The 25,793-nt window shown below is 37.3% G+C and overlaps 1 protein-coding gene across 1 annotated transcript in view; it reads right to left on the reverse strand.

Moving 5' to 3' along the window:
* LOC150081074 (P-selectin-like) overlaps positions 1-25,793 on the reverse strand; it is a 265,101-nt gene that overhangs the window by 171,141 nt on the left and 68,167 nt on the right. Inside the window, 1 exon segment of the mRNA XM_090382138.1 lies at positions 20-137. Within this exon segment, the coding sequence (XP_090238264.1) occupies positions 20-137 (118 nt within the window).

The raw sequence follows: 25,793 nt of genomic DNA on the forward strand, positions 1-25,793 counted from the left end.
TATACAATTAATTTATTACCCGAATAATTCGTATCCTTCATCACAATGGTACGTAGAGATAGAACCGGACTTTCTCTCCTCACTGGACAACGTCACATAAGAGTATATAGGAACTGCTGGGTGAGGACACTGTTTATCTAAAAGAACGAAAATATACATGAGCTTAATTAAAATGCATTTAATAAAAAAAATAAAAAATCTTCAAAACGTTTTATAAAAAAAGTCTATAATTTGAAAATAAACACTGAAAATCATTTCATACATGAAAATATTGTTTTGGTTTTTCAGATAAAAATGCATAATTTAAATAAATTGAATCACTGATAAAGGAGAAAGTGTTAAACTTCACCTGCATGTCGCTGCTGGTTTCAGGTAAGCTGCTATTTGTTTTCTACGTGTAAACACTCTTACTTCATTAGGCTGTCAAGTTGTTCTTAGTTAAGAGGTGCTATGCTACCGTAGTTAAGTTGGAACTCTCAGTCACTCTGCTGTAACGCAGTTGGTATAACCACCGTCCTCCTAATAGCGCGTAGAAAAGATCAGAGTCCGAATCTCATTGATAACGCTTGAAACTTTTATGGGTTTTTTTTCACAAAATGTTCTGAGTTAGTCGGTTTCAGGCGGCGGTCACTTTTTTTTTTTTTTTGTGCCAGAAACGGGTTTTTCGTCCAGCAAATTGACCACTAAACACACACAGTTTACAGACATATAATAATAATTTTCTGTTTATATTCCGGAACGACCACACGGTCCGAGGAGTTCACAAGGAAGAGGAAATACAAGAAACTGCACCGTATTCAGCAGTCACGGGCTTGAACCCCGATCACTCAAGGCGCGTGTACTTATGCACCCGCGCGCCTGACCACTACGGCGGCCTGTAACGCCAATATGGCGAAATTTGCTAATGCGCCTAAAACCCTATGACAACCAATCAACCAACCTGTCAGTCACATTTACTTTTTTATCTTTTGAGGGTATCTCATAAGTCAAGAATTATTTATTATTTATTGTAGGGCACTAAGAATGTTCTATAGTAATTAATTTATTACAAGTGCTCAAGGTACAAGATTAATAGACGTGATCTCTTCCTTATGCAGTGCATCATATGATGTAACATGGTATGGGTAATTGTGCTGAAGGTTTCTGGAATGGAAATCTTGAGCTTCCTATGCGCTACTGGACAAGTTTGCTTTAATATGTCCCCACAGAAAACTATCTGAAGTTGTCAAATACGGACTCCGTAGTGAACACTGTGGTGTTGGTGAAATCGCCCGATTCACCATTCAGGCAGAATTCCTTTCAAATATTTCCGAATAGCAGTTGCATGATGACTTGTTCCTCCTCAAATTAAAAATGCCATTAGCAATGAGAAGTATCTCTAATTCTAGCGTTAAATAATTTCCCGACATCTGCAAATTGCTGTACTGATTCATCAGTCCAAAGAAGTATTGTACGATGAGTTGAAAGAGCAGCCCACATCGTAACATGAGGAGGACGTGTATGTGTATGCATACCCTGTCTATGGTGGCTCTCAGACTTATGTCCATTTCCATCTAGTGTCACTGAAATACAGAAATTCTGTAATATGGGCCTGACATGTGGTCAGTGTGTGTTTGTGAAGTGTTAATGAGTGTTCTGTAATGTGCTGTGTGTCAGGTCTCTTTGCCACCATCGCCAGCAGTCATCACCTGGATATTTACTGCGTAGTGTCCGTTCCCGGCAAGTGGAACCAGACCTTTTCCAGTCTTTATTTGCATACACTGGTGACAGTGCAAAACCGGTGGATGTATTGACCTCGTATTCAGGTTTTCCAGACATGAATACCGTTTTGCACACCAGTGTACTTATAGACTGTCCTTTCTTTAGCCAGTATAAGATCCCCCTTCCCGAAGGCAACATACATGTCCAGTACAATGGCTCCAGCCAGAAATTGAGGGACATTATTTGACACAGTTCTTGTAACTCTGGATATGGCTAACAACATAGAATATTGTAGAGATATCAACTTGGTCTGAGTCTTCACCCAGGTAGTGCGGTTCGCTGACACACCAGAGGTATAAGACATAATTAGAAAAAAAACAGCAGTATCGAAGTGTTCTTGCATTAAGCCCCCAATTTGATACAGAGAATTTAAATAAAGCTGCAGTAAAATTTTTAATTTTGTTAACTAGATTTTTGACATGCATTTGAAGACTTAGTGGGTCGCCTTGAATTATTTCAAGGTATTTTAAATTCTGTACGAAAGGAACTTACATATTAGAAATAATAACTATAAGTGGTCTTTAAGAGTTAAGTTTGTTATCGAATATCATAAACTTGTTTTTTGAGGTCGAAATTTTTAATTTGTTTATTTTTGCCCACTGTAATAAATCCATGACTAATTTAGCTGTATCCTCCAAGATACGTCTGGACCTGCTGGGTATGCATACAACCAAGTCATCAGCGTAAGTCACTTTGTATGTAAATTCAATTTCTTTGGTGAGCCACTGATCCAAAACTGCATTCGACAGGAGAGGTCCAACGACTGAACCTTGCAGATATCCTCTGGAAATACGGCGTGAAAAGTTCTTAAAATGAGCTCGAACCATGATAGACCTATCCTTGAAATATGATCTTATTACTGAGTATGCATAGTTATCACACTTAGCCCTCACAGGGACTTGAGGGAGTTTCCCCACCAAAGGGAATCAAAAGCGCCTCAAATTCCACAACAATTGCCATCTCAATATACTAATTGCACATTTTACAGTGTTTTGGCTACAATAACATCTCATGAGGAGGAGGAGGATGATTCTGAATGGACCATCACTCCGGAAGTAAAACTTTTCGACATACATGCTCAACTGAGACATACAGCTAAATCGCCACCGAAGAGAACCCGAGATCTCTTTGGTAGCGTGTTAAAGCGCTGCAGCAGTGATTCACAAGGAATAAAACCTCTTTCACTAAACAAATAACAGTCGGCTCGTATACTGGTTTTCTCAGTTTCAGATCTGTTATAGCGTAACGTTGCATGGTTCATTTGTAATCTACCTGAACGTGTGTGCAAAGATTTTTTTCGCGATCTCAGAACGGATTGTTCAATGCATGGCAGTTGTCGAAAACGACCTTTAGGTCTGCTGCTTCGTTTGGTACTCGTCACAATCAATTCACTGGAGAATGCTTTCATTTTCCTCATGTAAATCCGACTTTGATTGCGCTGCTTTACCAAAACGTTACCTAAAATTATTTTGAATCGCACTCACTGTTTTGTGAGTATGATATCTTTGATGAAATCATCTTGCAGCTTCATGTAGGAGTTCAATTGAAAACGGGTAAGTATCTGTCACATTCACCTGAAAGAATGACAAAAAACAAACAAACCAGGAATAAATACAAATATGGGAACTGCTTGCATTGATGATTTAGCAGTAAACTAAAATATATCCGCACTAAATTTTTCGACTGGTAGACTACTTTTTAATGTTTATATTGCTCATCACAGCCCATTGCCATTGCACAGAAGTGTATTGTATCTGCAAAATGCGTGTGTTCAAAGGCTGGTTTTCTCTGTTTGTTTTCCCCTCGAGAAAAATCGCGGAAAATACTTTGAAAACAAACTCCACCTGAGACAGACTAACTCGTTTCCACTTGAAAAGACCTCAGTAATCTCGTCGCGTCATCGTCAGCTGAGCATAGATTATTGAACTAAGAGGTGGTATGTAAATTATAATTCGACGTGAGGCTGTTAAAATTGCTGGTTGTGTTTTTTATCGCTTTAGCGGCAAGGTGAGTCTACAATTGAAAATGGTGACTGTCTTAAATCGGTCAACGGCTGAAAGAGAAACATTAGACACAGTCATGAATGATTTGTAAAGATCATGAGTCGATGTGCATGGGTTATCAGAAGAAACTGAAATGCTTCACAGACGAATGATTTTTGTGATCATAAGAATTTTAAACTAACTACACTTTTGGATGAAGTAGTTTAGCAGAGCTGAGGATTCCCTTTTGCAGTCTTGTGTTATAAATGATTTATATAACTGATATCAATTAATACCAGTCAAAATGAAGGAAAGAGTGGTACTTCCTAACTAAACCCAAGTAGCAGCAATCAGATCGGTATACAAATTTGACATTAAATATAATTCATTAGAAGGTGTCAAAATTTATGTGCTATAAAGTTTCAACTTTTTCCTTCTGTAATCAACTTTAATTTTTTTTTTTTTTTTTTTGAAAAATGGTTATACGAGAAGTGCATGATGTGATCACACTGCGCAGTTTTGGAATATTTAGGCTGAAAGTCTGAATGCTTTTTTCCAAACGAAAGGAAGGAATTTTCTAAAACTGTTGTATGGAAATGTTGCATCGCTACATGTGATAGCTATTTAGTTGAGTAGTTTAAAATGTATTTTGTACTGATATTCTGAACTATTAATCGTATTTTTCATTTAGATATTGTAAATCTTTTTTACTTGTTTCTTGCATTTAATGGATATAATCGTATTTTACCAAGTGGGCCCAGAAAATATTTCCGTTTCCAAAAATGCCAAATCTGCTAATTGTAAAAATCCTTTTTAATGCAGGAAGGTTGATTTATTTCACGCCGAAACAACTAAGCTACGTCTGTAAATTGAATGTATCCTGTAGTCGGTTTGTCAGCTTTGCTGTTGCAAAACTCTTCGAGTTTCCTGGACCAAAACTGTGCATTCCTCACCAGAGAATGATTAAGTTGCAGACTGTGTGAAGAAAGCCCATAAAATTTCTTCCTTGTTCACGAGCTTTGAATCCAGGAGTTAATCACAGAATGTGCAAGGAGAGCAATCGTAAACTCTGTGCTACCGCACGATAATCAGGTACAGTGAACGCCAACATCTTTTTGAATGTTACAGTACAGTGTTTTTCAGTACAGTACTTTGATGACATATATTAAAAAAAAGTAAAACGTTTTACTAAGATGGCCTTACGCCACAGTCGAAATATTGAATGGAAACATTTTTGTTGCTTTGTAATTGATTCAGCTGTTCCACTTCTCCCACCTCCCAAAAGCGAATTTTTTTTTTATAGTTTCACCAACAGTATAGTGAGTTAAAATACATTCTTAATAAAAGCTGTTAATTTTGTTTTTTGTCCATTCTAGAGAAAATTTGGTAGACGTTTTCATACAAAACATTTACAAATTAAATTATCGAATAGTGCAAATATATATTTAAAAGAATGATCATGTTTTATTAAAACAAAATATGCGCTACAGAGCATCCAATTACAGTGTCTGTGTCACAGAAAGAAATCGTTTATAGCAACAGCAAATTTGCTTAGTCTGTATTATCGTTTACTGCAGCAAGGGAAGGTGCAAGGACACTAATGGTATTAAGAACATTCTGTGAGCTGTCAAAAAGTCTAAACTGAGGTCATTTGCAAATGAAGGAATTCTGTTCATAGGACTTCTTTCATAATATCTCTTTTGGATAGGTGGGTAGGAAAAGTCTGCTTTTTTATGGTCAGCTTAAAAGGAACGTGGATACTTGATCAATTACAAGCGTTCTGGAGGATCATAATTCCTAGAGAAAATTTTACAAAGAGACTTGAGTTCAGCTAGGATTTTTCTGACATCGAACCCTCGTGTGTAGCACAGTTGGTATAATAACCGTCTTCACCAGTGGGTGAAATGGCTTCAAGTCAAATCCTGTCAATGACCTGAGGAATTTTTTGGGCTTTTTGCACCGATTTACCTTCTTTCACCAATTAATTCAGACAGTTAATTAAATCGGTCTCAGGCGAATATTGCATAGTTTTTCTGCCGGAAACTCAGGCTTTTCGTCCAGTAAAGAGGACCGCAGAATACGTGCAATTTACAATTCTGTAAATTGCGTGTACTGACACACGTCTCATAGAGGTAATGTTTGAAAAAGAAATATATATATATATATATGGCTACATACATGGCATTAAAGAATAGGAACGGCTTTGCGGCGTCCAACCAGAACTTTGATTTTAAGGAAGCTTTTGTCATCTTATCGTTAAGATGACAATTGATAATTTTATAATGTTTAGTACTCAAAGGTACCAAGCATACTGTGTATCCGTTTTCATTCAAGGTTATCTTTTTTTATGTGTTCACGATGGTAGAATTATGTTTTCATCAGACTCTGATCTTTATGAACAATAATCTACACCAGACCATCACTTTTTGACAATCTGTAAGGTATTAGAATTTAATATGATTATAGCGTGACACGTATAGTATCCTAGTATAGAATTAATTGTGCTTAATTAAATATATACTGTACATAAATCCATATAAATATATATATATATATGAGTTAATGCGTGTTAATCCCCTAGGCATTAATTGCCATGATTCGGAATTTGTAATTTACTGTATATGTACAGTATTTTAACACTATATACTGAAAGCACAAAATGGTATTTTCAATACTAGGCCCAAAATTGTGGAGAGGAAATAGAGCACAATACTGAACACAAAATAGTGGAGAAAAATAGCGTATTTAATATTTTATTTTATTTTTTTAGTAATCATGAAATGCTTCTGTATAAATAGTAGAACATGTTAATAAATAGTGCGTGACTAAGCGAACATGAAACTAGTATTACCATTCGTCGTATTTTGATACCTTCTCCCAGCAAGGTGGAAAACTCTGGGTTCGAATTTCGTCGGTGATGCGAGGAACTTTTATAGACTTTTTTTTTTCCCCACAACGTGGCCAAGTTTCAGGCATGGTTTCATGATTTTTTCCAACTCCAAACAAGGAGTTTTTCGTCCAGTAAACAGTAAAATCGGCTACACAACGCACGAAATTTACAAACACAGTGTATTGACGCTTCATAGCCTTAGTAACTTTGGCGCTTAAAGCACCTACACATATATACATGCTTTCTTTGACATGTTACATGTAAAACGTTTTACATACCGTTCACTAGTACCATGCCTTTCATTGTCTTGCGGAGATGGGGAAACCTCTAGTGCCTTTTGACACTAAACACACTTTTCATTGTCTTAACCCGAAAAAAATTTAACTTTCTCTGGGGTGTTGATCGTGCTGGTCTTCTCAATCTTTATCAAGCTTTTATTAAATCGGGTCTGGACTATGGTTCTCCAGTCTGTGACTCTGCCAGGAAGAGTGAACTAGCATGGTTTCAACCTCTCCAGCACAACGCTCTCGGAATTGCGTTAGGAGCCTTTTGAACTTCCTCAGCTCAACGCTTATACGAGCTCGTATATAGAAACTCACGAGCCAGCTTTACATCTCATAAGGAAAACTTTTTTTTGTAAACTGTGCATTCAAAGTTTGGATCCTGTCAACTCATCCTATTTGGCCATACCTCTTCCAGCTTCAATGACTGCTCAATATAAAAAATAAGCGGCATTTCAATAAATCTGCAGGCATTAGACTCCATGAGATCACTTCAGACTGGAATCCACTGAAAAACTGTATCAAGATATGCTCCTCCCTAAACCCTCCAGGGCTAAAATTATAGTTAAATGTGATAGCTATTTCAGTCAGTGGAGTAGGTAGGTAGGCATACTCTGGCAAGCTTAAATATAAGAAAGCTTCATGCTATCCATACCCAAAGCTATGCTGAATATAATCAGATATACGCTGATGGTTCGAAATCAGACAAGACAATAGGTGCCACGGCAGTCTGACCAGCTTTCACTGTTTCTGCTTCTCTACCAACAGAGTTCAGCAATTTCTCTGCAGAACTTTTTGCCATCTACCTAGCTCTTAATCACTTAGATTCTCAAACCAGCACATAGCATATCATCTATATCGATTCTTTAAGCTCTGTCAACTCAATGCAGAATGAAACACACAACTACCATCGCCTCCTAAAACAAATCACATCCAAACTGATCCGGCTGCAAGACAAACAGCATACAGTGGTATTCTGGTGGATCCCAACTGATTGTGGAATACTCGGAAATGAAAACGCACATCAGGCAGCAAAATAAATTCAAATATAATTAATATGAAGATTCCTGTGCAAGACCTACAAAACCATTAAACGAAAAACCTGCTACTTCCTGTGGAAATTTTTTTTCCTGGCCTAACGTAGCCGAGTGGTCAGGAGTGCGAATGCAGTAACACACGGTTTTTGAGTGGACTCTGATTCCTAATTCGATTGACGTTTGTATTGATTTGTTTGTTGTAAACTGTGCTGGTCGTGCCGGAGTATAAACATAAACTTTTTTTTTCCAAATTTGAAAGGCACAATATGGCCGCTGTAGCCCTTATGGCAAAACCTTCAACAGCAACGTGTAAAATATGCAGCGGATGTATTTATTTCTATAATGTTACCTGCTATGTTAACTATTTGGTGTCCCTTAAAAAAATTTGGGGATAATAAAACGTCATCCTATTTTGAATCACTATAAAATGTATTTGTCATGGCTTTTAATCTAGTGAATATTTATGAATACTATGAATCATATACTGTATATTCCACTGAATATACATGATTCACTGAATATTTATGTAATTAATATAATCAATATTTAATAATATAACTTAATGCAAATGAATCATGTCTATACGCACTAAATTAACTATTAATTCCACTATTATAGTGGAATCGTTTCATTTCATCTCATATTGTGAACACCTTCACAACAAGTTGCCTATCTGGTTGTAAAGGTGTTCCAATATGAGTTGTAATGATACGCTGCCACTATATTAACTTCGGTTAATAATTTAGTGCATTTACGCTAACTTATACGTCTGTAAATTTTCCCCGGAGTCTGAGGCTTTAGTTCTGAATTTTTATTCATATTTTATAAATAAATATATAAATATATATTATATTATACACTGAAAGGACAGAATTCATGGAATACCTGGTTCCTGGGTAACGCGACGCTGTCACCCCTCTCGCTACTGGACGAACCCGCCGCTTGGCAGATACAGTACTGTATATAGGTACAGTACACTGCATTCACGTAGACGGTAATTCGATGTTAGTATGGATAAACGTCGTGAGTTAACCGACTTTGAAAGAGGAATGAGAATGTGGCCATCGACGTCTATCTCGCATCGTTTCAGCCAATTGGAAAGCGACTGTGGCACAAATCACCGCAGACTTCATAGAGGGAGGTACCAGAAACATCTCCACCAAGACCATTAGGCGATCATTAGCCGCAATAGGTTATGGGAGCCACCCGCCCACCAGAGTCTCATTGCTAATACCACGACACAGGACTCCAAGCCTCGACTGGGCGAAAGAGCATCGGCACCGGGCCTTGGATGATTGGAGAAGGGTTTCCGGGTGCGATGAGTCCCGTTTCCAGTTATTTCGAGCTAACGAGAGGGTGCGTATCTAGCGGAAACCGCACGAAGCTATGCATCCGTCATATGTCAATAAGGAACTGTTCAGGCAGGTGGACGGTCGGTAACGGCCTGGGGCGTGTTCAACCGACACACGTTGGGACATCTGGTACGTCTAGACGTGTCTCTGAATGGTCGAGGCTACTTATCCATCCTTGCAGACCGTATACAAACATACCTTCATGGTCATCGTGCACCCACAGAGCAATGGACTTTTCCAGCAGGACAATGCACCTCCCCACAGAGCCGTGGTGACTAGAACATGGTTTGAAGAGCATTCCGCAGATTTTACCATCATGGACTGGCCTCCCTATTCACCGGAAATGAACCCTCTGGAGCATCTTTGGGATGCTGATGAAAGGTCCATTCGAGCTTTGGATCCTCCACCCAGTAATGCGACGGAATTATGGACAGCGGTGCAGCAAGCATGGATGGAAATATTTGTGGAAAACTTTCGTGAACTAGTGGACTCAATGCCTCGCCGTGTGATTGCCCTTATCCGGGCGAAAGGTGGGCCTACCTGTTGCTAGGTAGGTATCCCATGATTTCTGTCCGCTCAGTGTATTATACGTATATAAATATTTGAAAATTAAATCAATAATATATTTAATATTTAATAATTAGAACTTCTAATTGTAACATTTGTGTTCTTAAAATAAAGCAGTTAATGAGAGAAAGAATTGTTTGTAAGAGCCTGTGCCGTTTTTGTTTTACATTTAGAAATGAAGTGTGACATATTTTAGACATAACGTAAGAAAAGATATTCTTCAATATTTCAATGTATGGAAAGAAAAGGGTGACATTACCACACCTGAGAGCGGCAAACAAACGACTTTTTCTCAAGCTTCATGAAGTCACGCTTGTTTGTTTATCTGATGTTCATGAACCGTATTTCCTGTGTCTGCGATTGGGATTCTGTTGAAAACCACTTAGCGGCAAATATACTTTCAGATAGATGCGTGTTAAGGAATAGGAAAAGTAAGAGGAAATGAGGGCGATGTTATATAAATTCAAAAAAAATATTTTAATTATCCGAATGAATGCCATAAGTCATAATGTACATACAAAAGATTATGCATTCCTATGATATTACGTCTTCAGAGGAAGGTCTTCACAGTCTCATTGGCTCAATCTGTTGCCTTGGCGCTTAAACTGAAACAACGCAACACAACTAAAAATGATAGGCTGTATCATGTTTAGAAGACATCAACGTGGCCCGAACATGGCTGACATGAATTGGCTAACTAACCCCATGTTCAATATGGGGCCGTTCGCTGAATTACGAAACAACAACTGCCTTGTAATTTCTTTTAGTATTTTTTTTTTTTTTTTTTTTTTTTGTAGTTGTTGGCGCATCGGCTTCTATGGCCATAATGCACCTCCCAAGGTTTTTGCAGTACTTTGATCCAAGCCCGAGGCGGGATTCGAACCCGCGACCTTTGGGTTGCTAGGTAGGCACTTTACCCACCCGGCTAGCCCGGTCGGCTTCTTTTAGTATGTTTAGTATGTCCTGAACACACAGTATGGTTACAAGGGTCGTACATATATACATATCACCGTCCTCTTCACACGAGGTTTGTATCTCGTCAATGACGCAAGGAACTTTTATGCCCTTTTATGGGATCCGTAACTGAGTTCGTCTGTTTTCAAGCCTAAGAGGGTAGACACTTTTATGTCTGCTCTCTTACTTACCTTTCAACATCGGAAAATGTGTGAGGAGTGCGATCCAGTACTTCACACCGAAAGACAATGAAATATTTTTATCAAATTATTAAATTATTACTATAGCTTTCAGATCCAATCTATAATGTGAAAGGGCCAACCATTTTACTGTCGTTCGTATAAATTTTCAAACAAATTACCTCCATTGACTATGAAGAAGATCAAAATGGAGATGTATAGCCTTTATGGCTTATCCTTTAAATCGCTGTAAAGATAAATATCTCTTATATGACACTATATCTTCACTTCTCAATGTCTCAGAACATGAAGTCTCATTAGCAGCTATTCAAAGCATAGATTATATCTTAGACTACCACTGATTTTTACTTCCTGTAAAAAAAAAATGTTAGCTGCCCTTAAATCTTCTACCTAGCTAAATCACTGGAGGACATTGAAATACATTACTCGTACAGTGAATAGCGCACAGTATTTTTCAAACAGTTTTCAAGTTCTTCTATCACTTATATCTTCCTAGCCCTATCATATACCTACTTACAGACTTTGTTTTTTGTTTGTTTTGATATTTATTTCCTTAAAAACAGTATTATGAACGAATTTTCTGGAGCTCAAAAAGTTGCAGCCTACATTGCAAGTCCATCGATACTACTTACTGTCCAAAGGAGAAGTACATTTATATTATATTGGTAGGAATGGCTTCAAAGCGTGTGTGTGCTCATAACCTCAAGTGTACTATGTCTGTAGAAGTAGGTGTGTTTAAGGGCCCATTTGCACGTTGCTGAATAACGCGGAATAACTCTCGGGAGAAATACCACATCCTCCACCTGAGATTGGCTAACTACACGTATTCATTGAAGAGTTTTAGAAATTCCTGCAATCATCGACATGAATCTAACCTAGACCTGTTCAAATGAGTAGCCGACAGCAATGTGTCGTCTTGACTTGACTGTTACGAAGGGGTTCTTGAAGATGTTGGTTCAAGCTTGTTTGCTACTGAGCTGCGAGGCAGTTAATGAAAGGATGCTACGTTCCCTGTTTGCGCCTCCGTAGCCAGGTGGGCAGGAGCAGCAGTGCATAGCACACGCTTCTTGATTAGACTGGGGTTCGAGCCCGTGACCACCAAATACGGAGGATGCGGAAAGGTCAGGGAATGACCACCGCATATCCCCGGAGCAATATGGCCTTAGTTGCTAATGCTTCTAATGACAACAACAACCCTAAGTGAAGAAGTTCCCTGTTCATTCCATTACTGCACTGACTTGTATATAAATTTCGTTCCATTTCCTGAGCAGTATTATTCTTGAATATGGCTTCAGCATTGCTATGTGGTGGGTATATCAGCTGCATATGTTGTCGTAATTATAAAGTTCTTGACTTATCCTGATCGTGATTTTATGTAGTGAAGTGGAAGGTCGACTTTCTGTGGTAGTGAAGTGGAATGTGGACTTTCTGTGGTGGTGAAGTGAAACAGTTAAACATTTCCATGGGAGAAAGACCAATCCTCTAATCAAGACCAGCAGACTCATGATCAGTTTTAGTGCGAAATAGCTGTCCATTGATATATGAACTAATGAAACTGACATACCCTCCAAATTTGGGGTATTATGTTGATGCTGTAAACGATGTCATCAGTACGCTGGCAGATGATTGATGCTGTATTTGATATCATCTGTTTGCTGGCAGTCGTTCCCTGGCCATCTCCATATGCAGGAATAATAACCAACTAGTGGTGGCATATGTTTGTTATTTGGTTTTTAGGAGCATTAGCAACTAAGGCCATATTGCTCCGGGATATGCGGTGGTCATTCCCTGACCTTTCCCCATCCTCTGTATTTGGTGGTGACGGGCTCGAACCCCGGTCTAATCAAGAAGCATGCGCTACGCACTGCTGCTGCTCCTTCCCACCTGGCTACGGAGGCGTCTGGTGGTATATGTTATATTAGAAATTACGTGTAAAATATTGCAATAGGTGGTGAGTTTGCCAGGATTGCTAGCTGGGACTGCCTTTTTTAATAAAAAAAAAAAGAAAAAAAAAAGATGACCCAGGAGTGGATTTCCCGCTTTGGTGACCACTGGGCTATAGGGTTAAATCCGTGGAAAACGACGATTATGCAATGGAAGGGCTAAGCTAAAAATTACTAAATAGTTTTTTTTTTTAAATGAAGGTTCTCAACTTAGGAAAGCATTTATTCAATATCATACTGCAAAAGTGCATGATGTTTGCATTAATTTTTTAAGTACTCCTTAAAATGGCTGATAAAAGAAAATCAAATGTAGAGAAGGCTGGGTTCTAACAAATGCAGATTCACAACAATGAATGCAAGGATTGAAGTAAGTGAGCTCTCTGAGAAATGAAATACACTTGAATGCATCAGTTGGGCCTTGTCTGTCCTTCCTACGTCAGTGGTTACAATCATAATAGGCAAGGTAAGAATTAATCCAAGGACTCTGCTTCAATGCAGGCAAGTGGGGATTATCACTGATGTCGAAAACCTTTTCGTCATTTGGATTCAGGATTAAACTGAAACGCTGTGTGCCCTTGAGTATAGCAATAATTCAAGGAAAGCCCAGGCGTTTGTATGAGCATATTAATGAAAAGCAGTGTGGGGGAGAGTTTATGTCATAATATTTTAATCCTTCGTAATTTTCTACTTTTCAATGATGACTTTCTACTTTTCGATGATGCTTTCCGAGTCATTATTGCATTCCTCTTCGAATAAAAGGATTATGAATATACTGTCTAAGGAACTATGTTCTTTAAATGAATACTCAAATAATTAAAAACTTATAAACCTGACTCCATGTTATATAAGCATTTTTAAATGCGTTATTGTGTGCCTGATCTAGAAATTACACAAGTCGTAAATTTGTTTCGTATCAAAAAGCGAGCTCAATATATGAAATAATATCGGCTAGTCGAATCCAACTTTGGATATCTTTTTGGAAACAAAGTTGAATCGGAAACGTTGGCAAGCACGCAATATTATTTAGCACATCGGACTTGCTTTTTAGCAGGAAATAGTTTTAAGCCTTTTGTTTGCCTTCAGGCACTCAGTAAACCATTTAAAAATATGCTTAAATAACAAGGAGTGAAGTGTATAATTTTTAAAAGTTTTGTGAAAAAATGTATAGTTTTTAATAACCTTTACTTGTACTTTTATTTCTATTTGAGTGTTATTAATGAGTCATTTTATAAAGATAAATTCTGGCCGCTGGGAAAGGCAAAATTAAAATTAAAAATTTTAACATTAGCCTTATCGAAAAATTTTCTTCGCCTTAATGGTATGGTTTTCAGAAACCAATTGTGTCATCAGTACGACGACTGTCGGTATATTCCACAGCACGAAGCATTTTAACCCTAAACTTTTATGGAGATGCATCATTAGTTTCCAAACCTTTTTTTTGTATAACAAGTTGCTTTATAGTAGATTCTTTTTGTATGGCTTCATTTCGATGAGTAAGTATTATAACCAGTAGATAACATCAACTTTCACGCTATAAAATTATCACAGAAAACTTTCGATATTCAAAATTCACTTTTCACACAATTCCATGAGTTCCATATGATCAACCAAACATAATATCTGCAATTAATAATAATGAGCCACGAATCGATATGTATTCTTATTCTGAACACCCCCCTACCGTATATATTTGATTTGATTAGGTCTGGACCATGTTGGCCACCCCATTCTTTGGACAGATTCGGTTTGATGGCGTTGTCACGCACTTGAAAAGTGAAATATATAAATCAAGGACTATTTGTCTTTGACTCTGGACGATCTGGGGTCTTTATCGTGTCAAGAATTTGAAGCGCCTGGATGTAAACAAGATACTAAATGAGAAGGTCCCAGTAATACCGAATTCATCTAATCATCGCCGAGAGCTGGTGTCTGGCCTGCAGTAGTTCTCAGATTGTTATGTTAATCATCAGTGATGCCATCCCAGATCATTAACCTTTCACACACAGCTTCTTATTGTATTAACATACCCACTACGATTAGAACATTCGAGCGCAAGATTTCAGTTTAGTTTCGCATAACAGAGCATGATTAATGTATCAGAATCTGCTTATATTTATGTTATCGATCAGAATTACTCAGCTCTGCGGTCCGTAACAAAGACCACATTTTTATAAATTGTCGCTATTACGATAGTACGTGTCTGAAAAGAAAGAGAAAAGTTGTGTGAGCAATTTATTGTTTCCAAGAAATAGTTCTTCATTCAGTGCTTCAGTTAAATCAGAAAGATATTGCGGCTTAATAGGAATAAGTTCTGAGGAATTTTGGTTGACAGCAATGACCATAAACATTTTAATAATTTTAAAATATTCTCATCATAACGTATCTGAGCTCTTACAATTTGCAAACGAAATGATGAAACTTCCCAATACCATTTCGTCCGGAGAGTTAAAAAAATAAAAAAATAATAAAAATAAATAAATAAAAATAACGCTGTAGGTCAGAGTAACAATATTTTCCATTTTCCTTCAAAATAAGTTTTTTTTTTTCGTTTCTAGTTGATGGACGCTATTTAGCAGTGACTGGTAAATCACGCTACAATGCAAGAAGTACGAGTAGTTAGCAGATGATGGCAATCAATCAAGAGCAGTACGTCTATCCAATATTTATTACCTACTGAAAACTGCTGGCACCCACCGATTTAGCACTGCCTTCGGTGGGTGCGGGATCTGCCTTTTTTTGGGCAATTAAGTTAATACAGGCCAAACTCCTCGTGCTGAGGATGGGTACCGTTTTGCTGTTGCCCGGTCAAGGTGTCACATGCAAACCACATGTGATTTCCATTTGGCCAAACTACAGAATTCTGTAAACGATACGATGATAACTGGCAGAGTTGAACTCGGTTCTAGGTGCAGCTGCTACGCTGAATAGTTGCATGTATACTCGCATATACAAATTTTTATGTTGTTCTTTAGAGTCTTTTGAGTGTTTTTTTGTTATTTGTATGAGATGGTGTATAATCAGAAGGAGTTTCTCTGCAGAACCTGATGATTGTCATAAGAAAAGTGTTTGTATATATGTTAATTAAAAAATGAAGTGCGTTTCATAACTTAGATGGTTCAATACTGGAAGAAATTATTCGAGTGGTACTCTAACGTTAATGAAGTAGATTGGACTTGCTCTTTGAGAGGTAATTTGTCACCATTATTGAACATTCGTAAAATATACAGATATCAGTGGCCGTTAACTTTTGGAGTAATTTTTTTTTTTGTGTTTTCCAACAACACAATCCAGAAGCGTGTGTGTGTGTTCATTGAGGAGATTCGAACCCAGGCTTTTTCCACTTCGTGTAAGGAGGAAGGTGAATATATCCACTGTACTCCTAACACGAGGGCAACAGAAGCAGTTACTAATCTGGACCGTTTTACTGGTTGAGTTTTATTCGTTTACCAGTAACAATTACAGGTGATAGGTATAATTGGGATGGAGGGATAAAGTGGAATTTGTACAAAGATGAATGAAAATAGATTCATAAAAATTGTTGAAAATTGTAATTGCAATGAAATATAAAATATTGTATATTCTTCTAAGAGATAAGCATATACATTTTTTTGAAAGAGGAATTCCGCCGTCAGTTTCGATTTTCCACTACGTCACTTGTCAAATTACATGTGTCCTAGGGCTGAAAACTGAAATAAGTACATACAGAATATAAAGGAAAGAACATAAATGACAGTCAATTACATAAATGACATTTAACTGTGTGTGCATTTATGGATGGGTGTTTTAAGTATCAAAGCAACTAAGGTTATGAGGCATCAATATACTGTGTCTGTAAACGAACGATAAACTCCTATCTAGAACATTTTTGAAGTACTATTTTCAGATGCCAAGAACAAAGGGATGGTCTTGTCATAAATATGACGATATGTTCGGCTTTGAAGTCTTCGACGTAACTTTGAAGTCTACTCAAAACTTGGTCGGAAGACGGAATTCGGAAACGTAGCTTTAATTTGGATATTGGATTAATTTTAATACGTTTATCCTTTTCCTACCAATAAACTAATTAAAACAATATTCAGGTGATAACGTGTGATTTCTTCAAACTTATTTAGTAGTATATCCACGTTATGCCCTTCTCTAACTCAATTAAGCGACGACAGTCAAAAAATTATCCAGTAGGCTAAAACACCTTGTGGAGAGTAATCAACAATCTCTGAAGGGAAGAGGGAGGATAGTTCGTGCACAGGAGTGGATGCATCTACTATCTGTAGGGAATTGTATTGCCTTCGTCCTCATGTGAAGATGCAGCTCATTTCATTCACCAAGCAGTGAAAGCGATCGAAGAATGCTCTTAACGGACACAATACTGTATATCGAAACCTCATTGGCCTTAGCTGTCTTGGCGCTTAACACACATTCACTTGAAAGTGTTCGGGTCACACTATCAGGTGAATGTCAACTAGTGTCGAACCAACTGGGTTGTAAGTTGACCATGTTCTGACAGCATAGTGGTTTGTCGCTTGTGGCGAAATCGAACTTAGAGATTTGAACCCTGACCTATTGGAAAAGTGCCAATGTATCTCCAATACATAAGGGCGGTTCTAAGAGTGTAGTGGGAAATTACCGACCGGCCAGTCTAAGTTCAGCAGTAGGGAAAATCATGGAGGCAATGATTAAGGGTGGAATTCAGGATCATTTAGATAAACATGGAATTCTGAAGGATACGCAGCATGGTTTTGTAAAGGGAAAATAATGTTTAACAAATCTGGTTAGCTATTTTGACAGGGTTGCTCATGAGCTGGATTTAGGGAATAATTTCAACACTGCCAATATTTCCTATTCAATAAACTAGTACTTGAATATGGAGTTCAATCAGCATATCAGCCATCCTATTGCTTATTTAGTTTACAACTGTAATGCTAGTTGTAAAGTGATTGAAAGTATTCCCAGAAGGAAAGCAGCTATCATTATGGCCAGAGGTTACAGTCTTTATATATTAATTCTTTAAATATCCCCTTTCTTGAATAGTACTGATGTCCTTCAACAACACAACCCAGAAGTGTGTGTGTAATTTCAGTATTTGCGAATTACGCGTGCGTTGTTGAACTTTGTCTTAAGCAGACAATTACAACGCCTTTCCAGGTGATGTTATTCAAACTGCTTTTGAATTATTTTTTCCCGTTATTTAAAAAAAAAACAATATGTTTTCGCTGTTACTCCGGAATCGGAATGCTGTTTACTAATCTCTACTACAACTTCGGTTTAACGCTGAAGGGATCTACTACAACTTCGGTTTAACGCTGAAGGGATTTTATTATTACTTTCATGTATTTGGTGAAAGCCGGAAGAGAGAGAGAGAGAGAGAGTTCGGCGATGACATGTGCTGTCGCATTATATCTTTATGACTACTATGCCCACATGATTTTAGAACCGGTTCTTATATGGATACGCCCAGATAAAATATGTGCTCATTCCATTCACTTCGGAAAAGAAGACATCAAACACATGCTTTGGCAAGGAAATCATAGAAATTACACAGCGCATGTCAACATACTGTATGATGTTGACATGTGCTCTGATAAAAAGGATTTCACCGCTTTCACTAACTAACCCGTTTTTACCAAATCAAAAATCTTAAATCTAGCCTTGATATTGTGTTAACATGATAATGGTATTAAAAGATCTGTGGTTTCAGTCTACTTTCCGGTCTACATGACAAATGTGATAAATTCAAAGAATTATTTAGCGATGATGCTGAATGAAGTGTTTATTAGGAGATCTCCTAGAGTGGAATGAACTGTACATGTTACTTCCACTATGAGCTGCGAAATATGAAATTAGTATTTTGTTACCGGTTTTGGTGCAAAAATAAATGAATTTTAAATGAAAAATTTTATTTATCCTAATATGTAGTGTTAAATTTTGTTGATCCTGGGATGAATCAAAGCTTATGGTTCGTCTAGAGCTCCTTATATCCTTGGACTGAAAAAAATAAGAAAAGAAAAAGTCTAGAGTGGTAAAAAAAGTCTTCTCTGCATGTAGAAATCTGATAGGAAAAATACGGAAAAACTCTTTTGTTGAGGAATTTCTGTGGAGGATTTCTCTTTGGAGAGGAAAACGCAGAGAGGGGAAAAATTCCTCTGGACTGTTTCCAAATGGATGTTGATCAGTATTCTGCAAAGATAAGTATTTTAAATCATGTGCTGATCTCTGTGCGTGTTGCATGTTTATCTCATTGAAAGCAAACGAAAACAGTGTGGTTAATAAGTGTATTTCTCAAATTGGACTTTGTGTCTCAAATGATGAATTGTCCTGATTGAGAAATCTCTTATGTTATTATGAGAAATCCTTTACTGCTACGCGAGCCCTATCTTTCCATTAAATAAAATTACTTTTGATTCAATGGAGCCCTGTTTTCCAGTGCGGGTAGTTCTCAGATTCTTTCAACACCTAAAATAGTGTCAGTGACTGAAGAACGCGGACGCTGATACTTTTTCTTCCTACGTAAGAAAGTGTTCTGTTTTACGCCCATGTTTATCCTCCAACACCTTTCAGTGGGAAGAAATCGGACTTTCACCTCTTGTTTCTCTTGAAAGCATTAGATCAATTATTAAGGAATTGCGAAGGAATAAAATTAAACGCCTCCTCTACGATATGTTAGTTATCCATTTACTACTCATTTAAGAACTATCATTTTTTAAAAATCATTTTTATCATATAATTTATGCTATTTTAATTGGGTTGAAAGTTAACATTCTGGACGATGTACTTTTTGAATCTTTAATTGGTTGAAACCGTAAATTCATTGTTTTCGTCCCTCAAGTGGTAAAGAAGAGTTAGAAGATGAGGAGGAAATATAATAATTCTACTAAAAGTTAAATTTACAGAAAGAAAAAGAGGGTAGTTAATTTTGGGGAGAAGTTCGATAATGCATCATCCTTCGCCTTTTGATTTAGGTGGAAAGGTGCAATTGCAAACAGCTAATTTGCATTTAAAAACTGGCCAAATAAACCACACACATGTACAGCAAAGCTACTTTTTTTAAGTGCGTATTACTATTGGTGGAATAGCGTAAAAGAAAACGTACAATTTAATGTTATTGCAGTATTTTCAAGTTTTATTTAATAAAAACAAGCACATCTATTGACATCCAGCAATCATGCATTATTATTTCTTGTGTGTTGAAGCAACTTTCGTGTATGTAGTAAAATAATCACATACAAATGGTAAACGTAGGAAGCATCTCACGCAATTTCAATGATCGTTTGAATCGCAACTTGTCAATTTGACATGCATCTCATACACATGTAAACTCAACTGAAGGCTTACCCGTTAGCATTTGTTCCATAATTTTTTAGTATGTATAATATGGCTTTCGTGGAAACGACGGCCATCTGATATTTATAAAATAAAAGCAAATTTTTCATACCACGTAACTAATAAAAGGCAGTTGTAAATGTTCGCAGCATCCGATGTTCAAGCAGATGCTACAAGTTTTGCGATTATTTAAACATTTATGAAGTTGTTGTAATAAGGTTTTATTGCAACTATATTGGTCCGTGTATATTGTCTATAAATTATGCGTGTTTTGAGGTCGTTTTTCTGTTTGCTGGTCGAAAAGCCCGAGTTTCCGTGAGAAAAAACCATGCTACCCTTGCTTGACACCGACTGACTCAGTCACATTGCGAAAAAGGCGCATAAAAATTCTCACGTCATCTACGGGACTTAAACTGAGGTCTTTTCCACTCGGTGTGGGGAGGGAGGACGAGGATTCTACCAACTGTGCTACCGGGTGTGATATGGTGATTCATCATGTTGAAACAAAAACGCTATATCAACTTGAAAGGCAAGTCATTAGCATTAGTAAAGGCACATAATGCAAGAAAGCAAGCTTATATAGCATCAGCCAAAAAAAAAAAAAAAAATCTTCTAATTTCACCCATCCACTCACTCCAAATGTTTGTCTAGTTCTGCCTCGAATCTATTTGAGCTATCAATTTCTACAACGAGAGATGAAAGTTTGTTCCAGCAATCAACCACACGCTGGCTAAAGGCAAACTTCCGCACATCTATCCTACAACTGTCTTTCCTCAATTTGAATTTATGCCCTCTCAGGTGATTATTCTGAGCATGAGGAAAAATCCCATCAACATTGAGCATGCTCAAACCATTCAAGGCTTTATACTCCTCAATCAGATCACCTCGCAGGCGTCTAGTCTCCAGACACTAATTTGCAAAACTTAAGCCTTTGTTCGTAAGAGCAATCCTTTGTTCCATTCACTAATTTTGTTGCCCTTCTCTGTACTCGTTCCAGCAGTTCTACATCCTTCTTAAAATGAGGCCTCAAGACCTGTATACAGTACTCAAGGTGTGGCTTGACCATTGCCTTATAGAAGGAGATAATCACTTCCTTATCCCTGCTAGAAAAATTCCTCTATATCATTGTAAGACACCATGAACTACTCTTGCAGACCGTCTGCACTGCTCAGACAACTTCATATCTGCCTGCACGTATATCCCCAGGTCCTTTTCATTTTTTACCACTGTCAGTGTAGTACCACATATTTGATACGTTACTCTGGGGTTACTGCTTCCCATATGCAGTACTTTACATTTGTCAATGTTAAACTTCAGTTGCCACCTGTCAGCCCATCTGCTGAACTTTTCTAGATCCTGTTGCAGCAGCATACTGTCATTGGTGTCATTAACAACCCCGCCGATCTTCGTATCGTCTGCCAACTTGGACATTAAGCCTGATATACCATCATAAATATTATTAATAAATACAGAAAACAACAATGGACCCAACACTGAACCCTGGGGGACTCCACTAATAACATTTTATTTTTAGTCATTAGTTACCCGTCCATAAAATTAGTTACCCTACAGTGAAATTTCTTTTATTAGAGAATCTGTTCAATAATTTTAGAGTTCAAATAAGTTTTTTGAAGTAATCATTTCTTGGGAAGGTCCGTCTTCAAAATCGAAAATTTTACAAAAAGTAAAAACTACTTATCTAGAACCAAACACTTCTTCCTTTGCGAAATGGAACATTTATTTTTAGTGGATACAAACGCTGTAAAAGAGCTTTTGTTCAAATTGAATTGTACACAAGACACTAATATTAGCAAACACAGTGCGAGTTGGAGAGCTGCTACAGAATCATCATCATCATCATCATCATCAGCCATTTTCAATCCACTGCAGGATGAAGGCCTCTCCAGCAACTTTCCAGTTCCTTCTGTTTTGAGTACTGGCCATCCATTTACTACCCACAAACTCATGAATTTCATCTATCCATCTCCGCCTTTGTCTTCCAGGTTTTCTTCTAGTTCCTCTTGGATACCATTCTATTATTTTCTTAGTCCATCTGTCATCATGTCTTCGAGCTATGTGTCCTGCCCAAGACCATTTTAGTTCTTTAGTTTTGATAAGAATATCCTTTACTTGAGTTTGCTGCCTAATCCATGTGTTTCTCTTCTTATCTAACAGTCTGATTCCCAATATAATTCGTTCCATTCTTCGCTGTGTATTTCTCAGCTTCTCTTCCATTCTTTTGGTGAGTGCCCAGGTTTCATTTCCATAAGTCATGGTGTGGAGTGTTCGTAAAATAATGAACATTGGTTCATTATTTTACGTTTCAGACAAACTAGGATATTGCTCTTCAGTATGTGACTATATTTCCTGAATGCTCTCCATCCAAAATTTATTCTTCTCTTGACTTCCAGCCATTTATCATTATTACAGCTAATAACTTGTCCCAGATAAGTACATGACTCCACCTTTTCAATTACTGCTCCTTTAATCATTATTTCCCTTTCCGTAGCATACTTGTTCATCATTACTTTTGTTTTAGCCATATTCATCTTTAGTCCAAAATCCTTACTAGCTGTGCATAACTGATTAAGATTTTCCTCTGATTCTTTGGGATCGTGGCTTATGACCACAATGTCATCTGCAAATCGTAAATGGTTTAGGTACTCTCCGTTCACATTAACTCCAGAATATTGCTACAGAATATGATTTACCAAATAACCACAAAATGGTTGACTCTGAAAGACAGAAAAAAATGAAAAATGTTCTTACTGTGCCAGGTAGATTCATCAGCCTACCTTTTCTTCTTCCGTGTCGTGATTCACATGTTGACCCCAAGAACGTGACAAAGCTTAAACATGTAGAGGTCATAACTTTACCACGAACAGGTCAGAGTTACGAGCTGTTCGTTTTATTTTTGTGCATTGTGCTTTTGTAATAAATCAAAGGATCAAAATCAGAAACTTTTCAAAAATATATAAAATAAAGGAGGACTTTCATATAATAAAACATGATTTACAGTTTGTAAGAGTGTGTAAAAGACGTGATCTCCATTTAAGCACTTTTCCTACCGATATGTGAATGTCACTCAATTCGACCACGAAATTTTTGAATCATATAGTCAAGATTGGAAGATTGGATAAAAAAAAGTGCCACACCAGAATCTAAAAGTGTGATGTGGACCTAATGAAAATTTATTCTGAATTCTTTCTTTGTAAAGATTTCAGAATAAAACCTGCTATCGTACGACAGACAGAGTTTTCTAATATTATGTTATAACGCCTTAGAAACCTCAATGAAACTGAATTAATATTTTGATCTTCATCAGGCAGAAATTGCATTTCATTATGAGCGAAAATTGGATTCGAAATTTCCTTTACATTGCGATGGTTGTGCGGTTTTGCTGTGTGAATCATTTAAAGTATTTTAGGAATTTTGTACACACACACACACACACACACCACAGGATATGATCGGAACTTAAGTGAAAAGAATGAATTTCCCAAACACACCTTCACCTTGCTGCAGCAAACAGCGCCGAAAATAAGACGTTGGCTGTTTGTTAGTCTAAGAACGCAGGAAAACAAGATCAGAGCCTGATGATACACTCATCTTTGCTGATGAGAAGAACGACCCAAATTATTTTCGCCACGGATGTTTATCTGGTATAAGGCGAATTTACAAAGTTTCTTCTCTAAGAAAACGGCTGCATGAAAACGCACACCCATTACAAATTGATAGAGAAGAAAAATTTTCCCGTTGATAATGTACTTTGTTATTGTGGACATCGGAAGTAGTCAAGCTAACTAGAGTAACGAATGAGAGCAGGGAAATCTTTATTTGGAAGGACGTTGATGTTTCGATTTTCTTTTTTTGAAAAAACAATCAAATTGGACAATAATTTAAAATAAGGGGGTGGGTGTTAGAATTTAATCACTTCCTCTTCTGTTTCACCTTTGCTATCCCGAGCACAAATACTTCGGTGAATGCACCCACGTGCTCTGCATTTTAGCACATGTAAGGCATGACACGACCTGTCTTCATCTTTCACGAGCGGTCACTGAACTCGTCTTACAATTTCCGCTTACTGTACTACACTACGGATGACAAGTGATCCCGAGGGAGACAGGACCTCACCCACGTTTCGCACGTGAGGATATTAGCTATGGTTCATTGTGATGGCAGCGTATTTCTTGAATGGTCAAAAAAAAAATGACTCATTGTGTGAAGGTGGTGAGGGCCGGGTTCTTTCTTGTGGCAAGTATTCATTAAAGGTGGCAAATGCTGCACACGGAGTAACTGCATTCACTGGAGCAAAGCCCTATCAAATCTTAAGAATTTTGGTTCTTGGACGAGATCACAAAGCGTGTAGTCATTTATGTGAAAAGCGGCAGTTCTAGAAATGTTTGCACGACAACTTTTACACAAGAGGGCGTTGCATACAGTGGCCTGAAATCATTAAAAACCTGCTATTTCACTGTACGTCTGCTGCTAGCTGAACAACGATAGTGTGGTTCCCTCACACTCGAGATGATATATAAGCGGTAATTTTATCCACCAAGTTATTAAGTAAGAATCTTCGGTTTCAGATAAGCGTGTTTAGAAGGCTCAAATGAAGCCATAAACAGCACAACCATCTAGAGGAAAATGCCAACAAAATAAAATGAATTTGATTTCTTTTCATCCGTGATGAAGTCTCCCCTCCCCCAACATTTCGAATGACCATTTCAACTGTAAATTGCGCCATATAATAACCCATTTTTACAAAATAGGGAACTTTCGCTTCCACACCTGCAAATTCAGATCACGATATTTAGAAATTCTCACCTTGTAGTTTCGAAGAGACCATTAAGAACTAACATTGAATTAATTGCACGGTCATTCCACGATAAAATGAATTTGTAGTCTCGTTTTTATGTCCTTTTTGCCGTGTTTTATAGCGAAGTATTCGTTTGGTTATTTTAAAGGATTTTAACAGACTTTCAAACCAACCCATACGTATATTAAAGATGAGCTTTTCTTTATAAGATAAATTTTCACTCTTCAAACAGAAACAGATAATCAAAACCGAAATTCGATGAGAAGTGGTTTAACTCAGATTTAAAACGATTACATCGGATTTTTTATATTAGCGTCAAAGCAACTTAGTTTAAGAGGTTGCTAATTACGTATTTCTGTCTTCTAAAGCATTTGGGTGTTTTGCCAGATGAAAAACTCTCTGAAATTTCTGGTGGAACATCTGTGCCTCTGGCTCAGACCTACTAATTCGACCTAGATTAAAAAGGCCTAAATAAATTCCTTGTGTCATCGACGATATAGATTCGAACCCAGACGTTTCAAAAAGAGTGGTGAAATAAGAACTCCATTCAGCCACGAGAGGGTCGAGGTTTAAGAATTATTACATTAGTCAAAATAATTAGGATCACTGCAAATACATTGCTGACAAAATTAATAGAACAAAACATTTTTCTTGAATATTTTATTGTGAACGGGTCACAGAAGGTGAACATTT

Source organism: Mastigoproctus giganteus, chromosome 9, assembly GCF_048544385.1.
Source record: "Mastigoproctus giganteus isolate SK-2022 chromosome 9, ASM4854438v1, whole genome shotgun sequence".
Lineage (NCBI taxonomy): Eukaryota > Metazoa > Arthropoda > Arachnida > Uropygi > Thelyphonidae > Mastigoproctus > Mastigoproctus giganteus.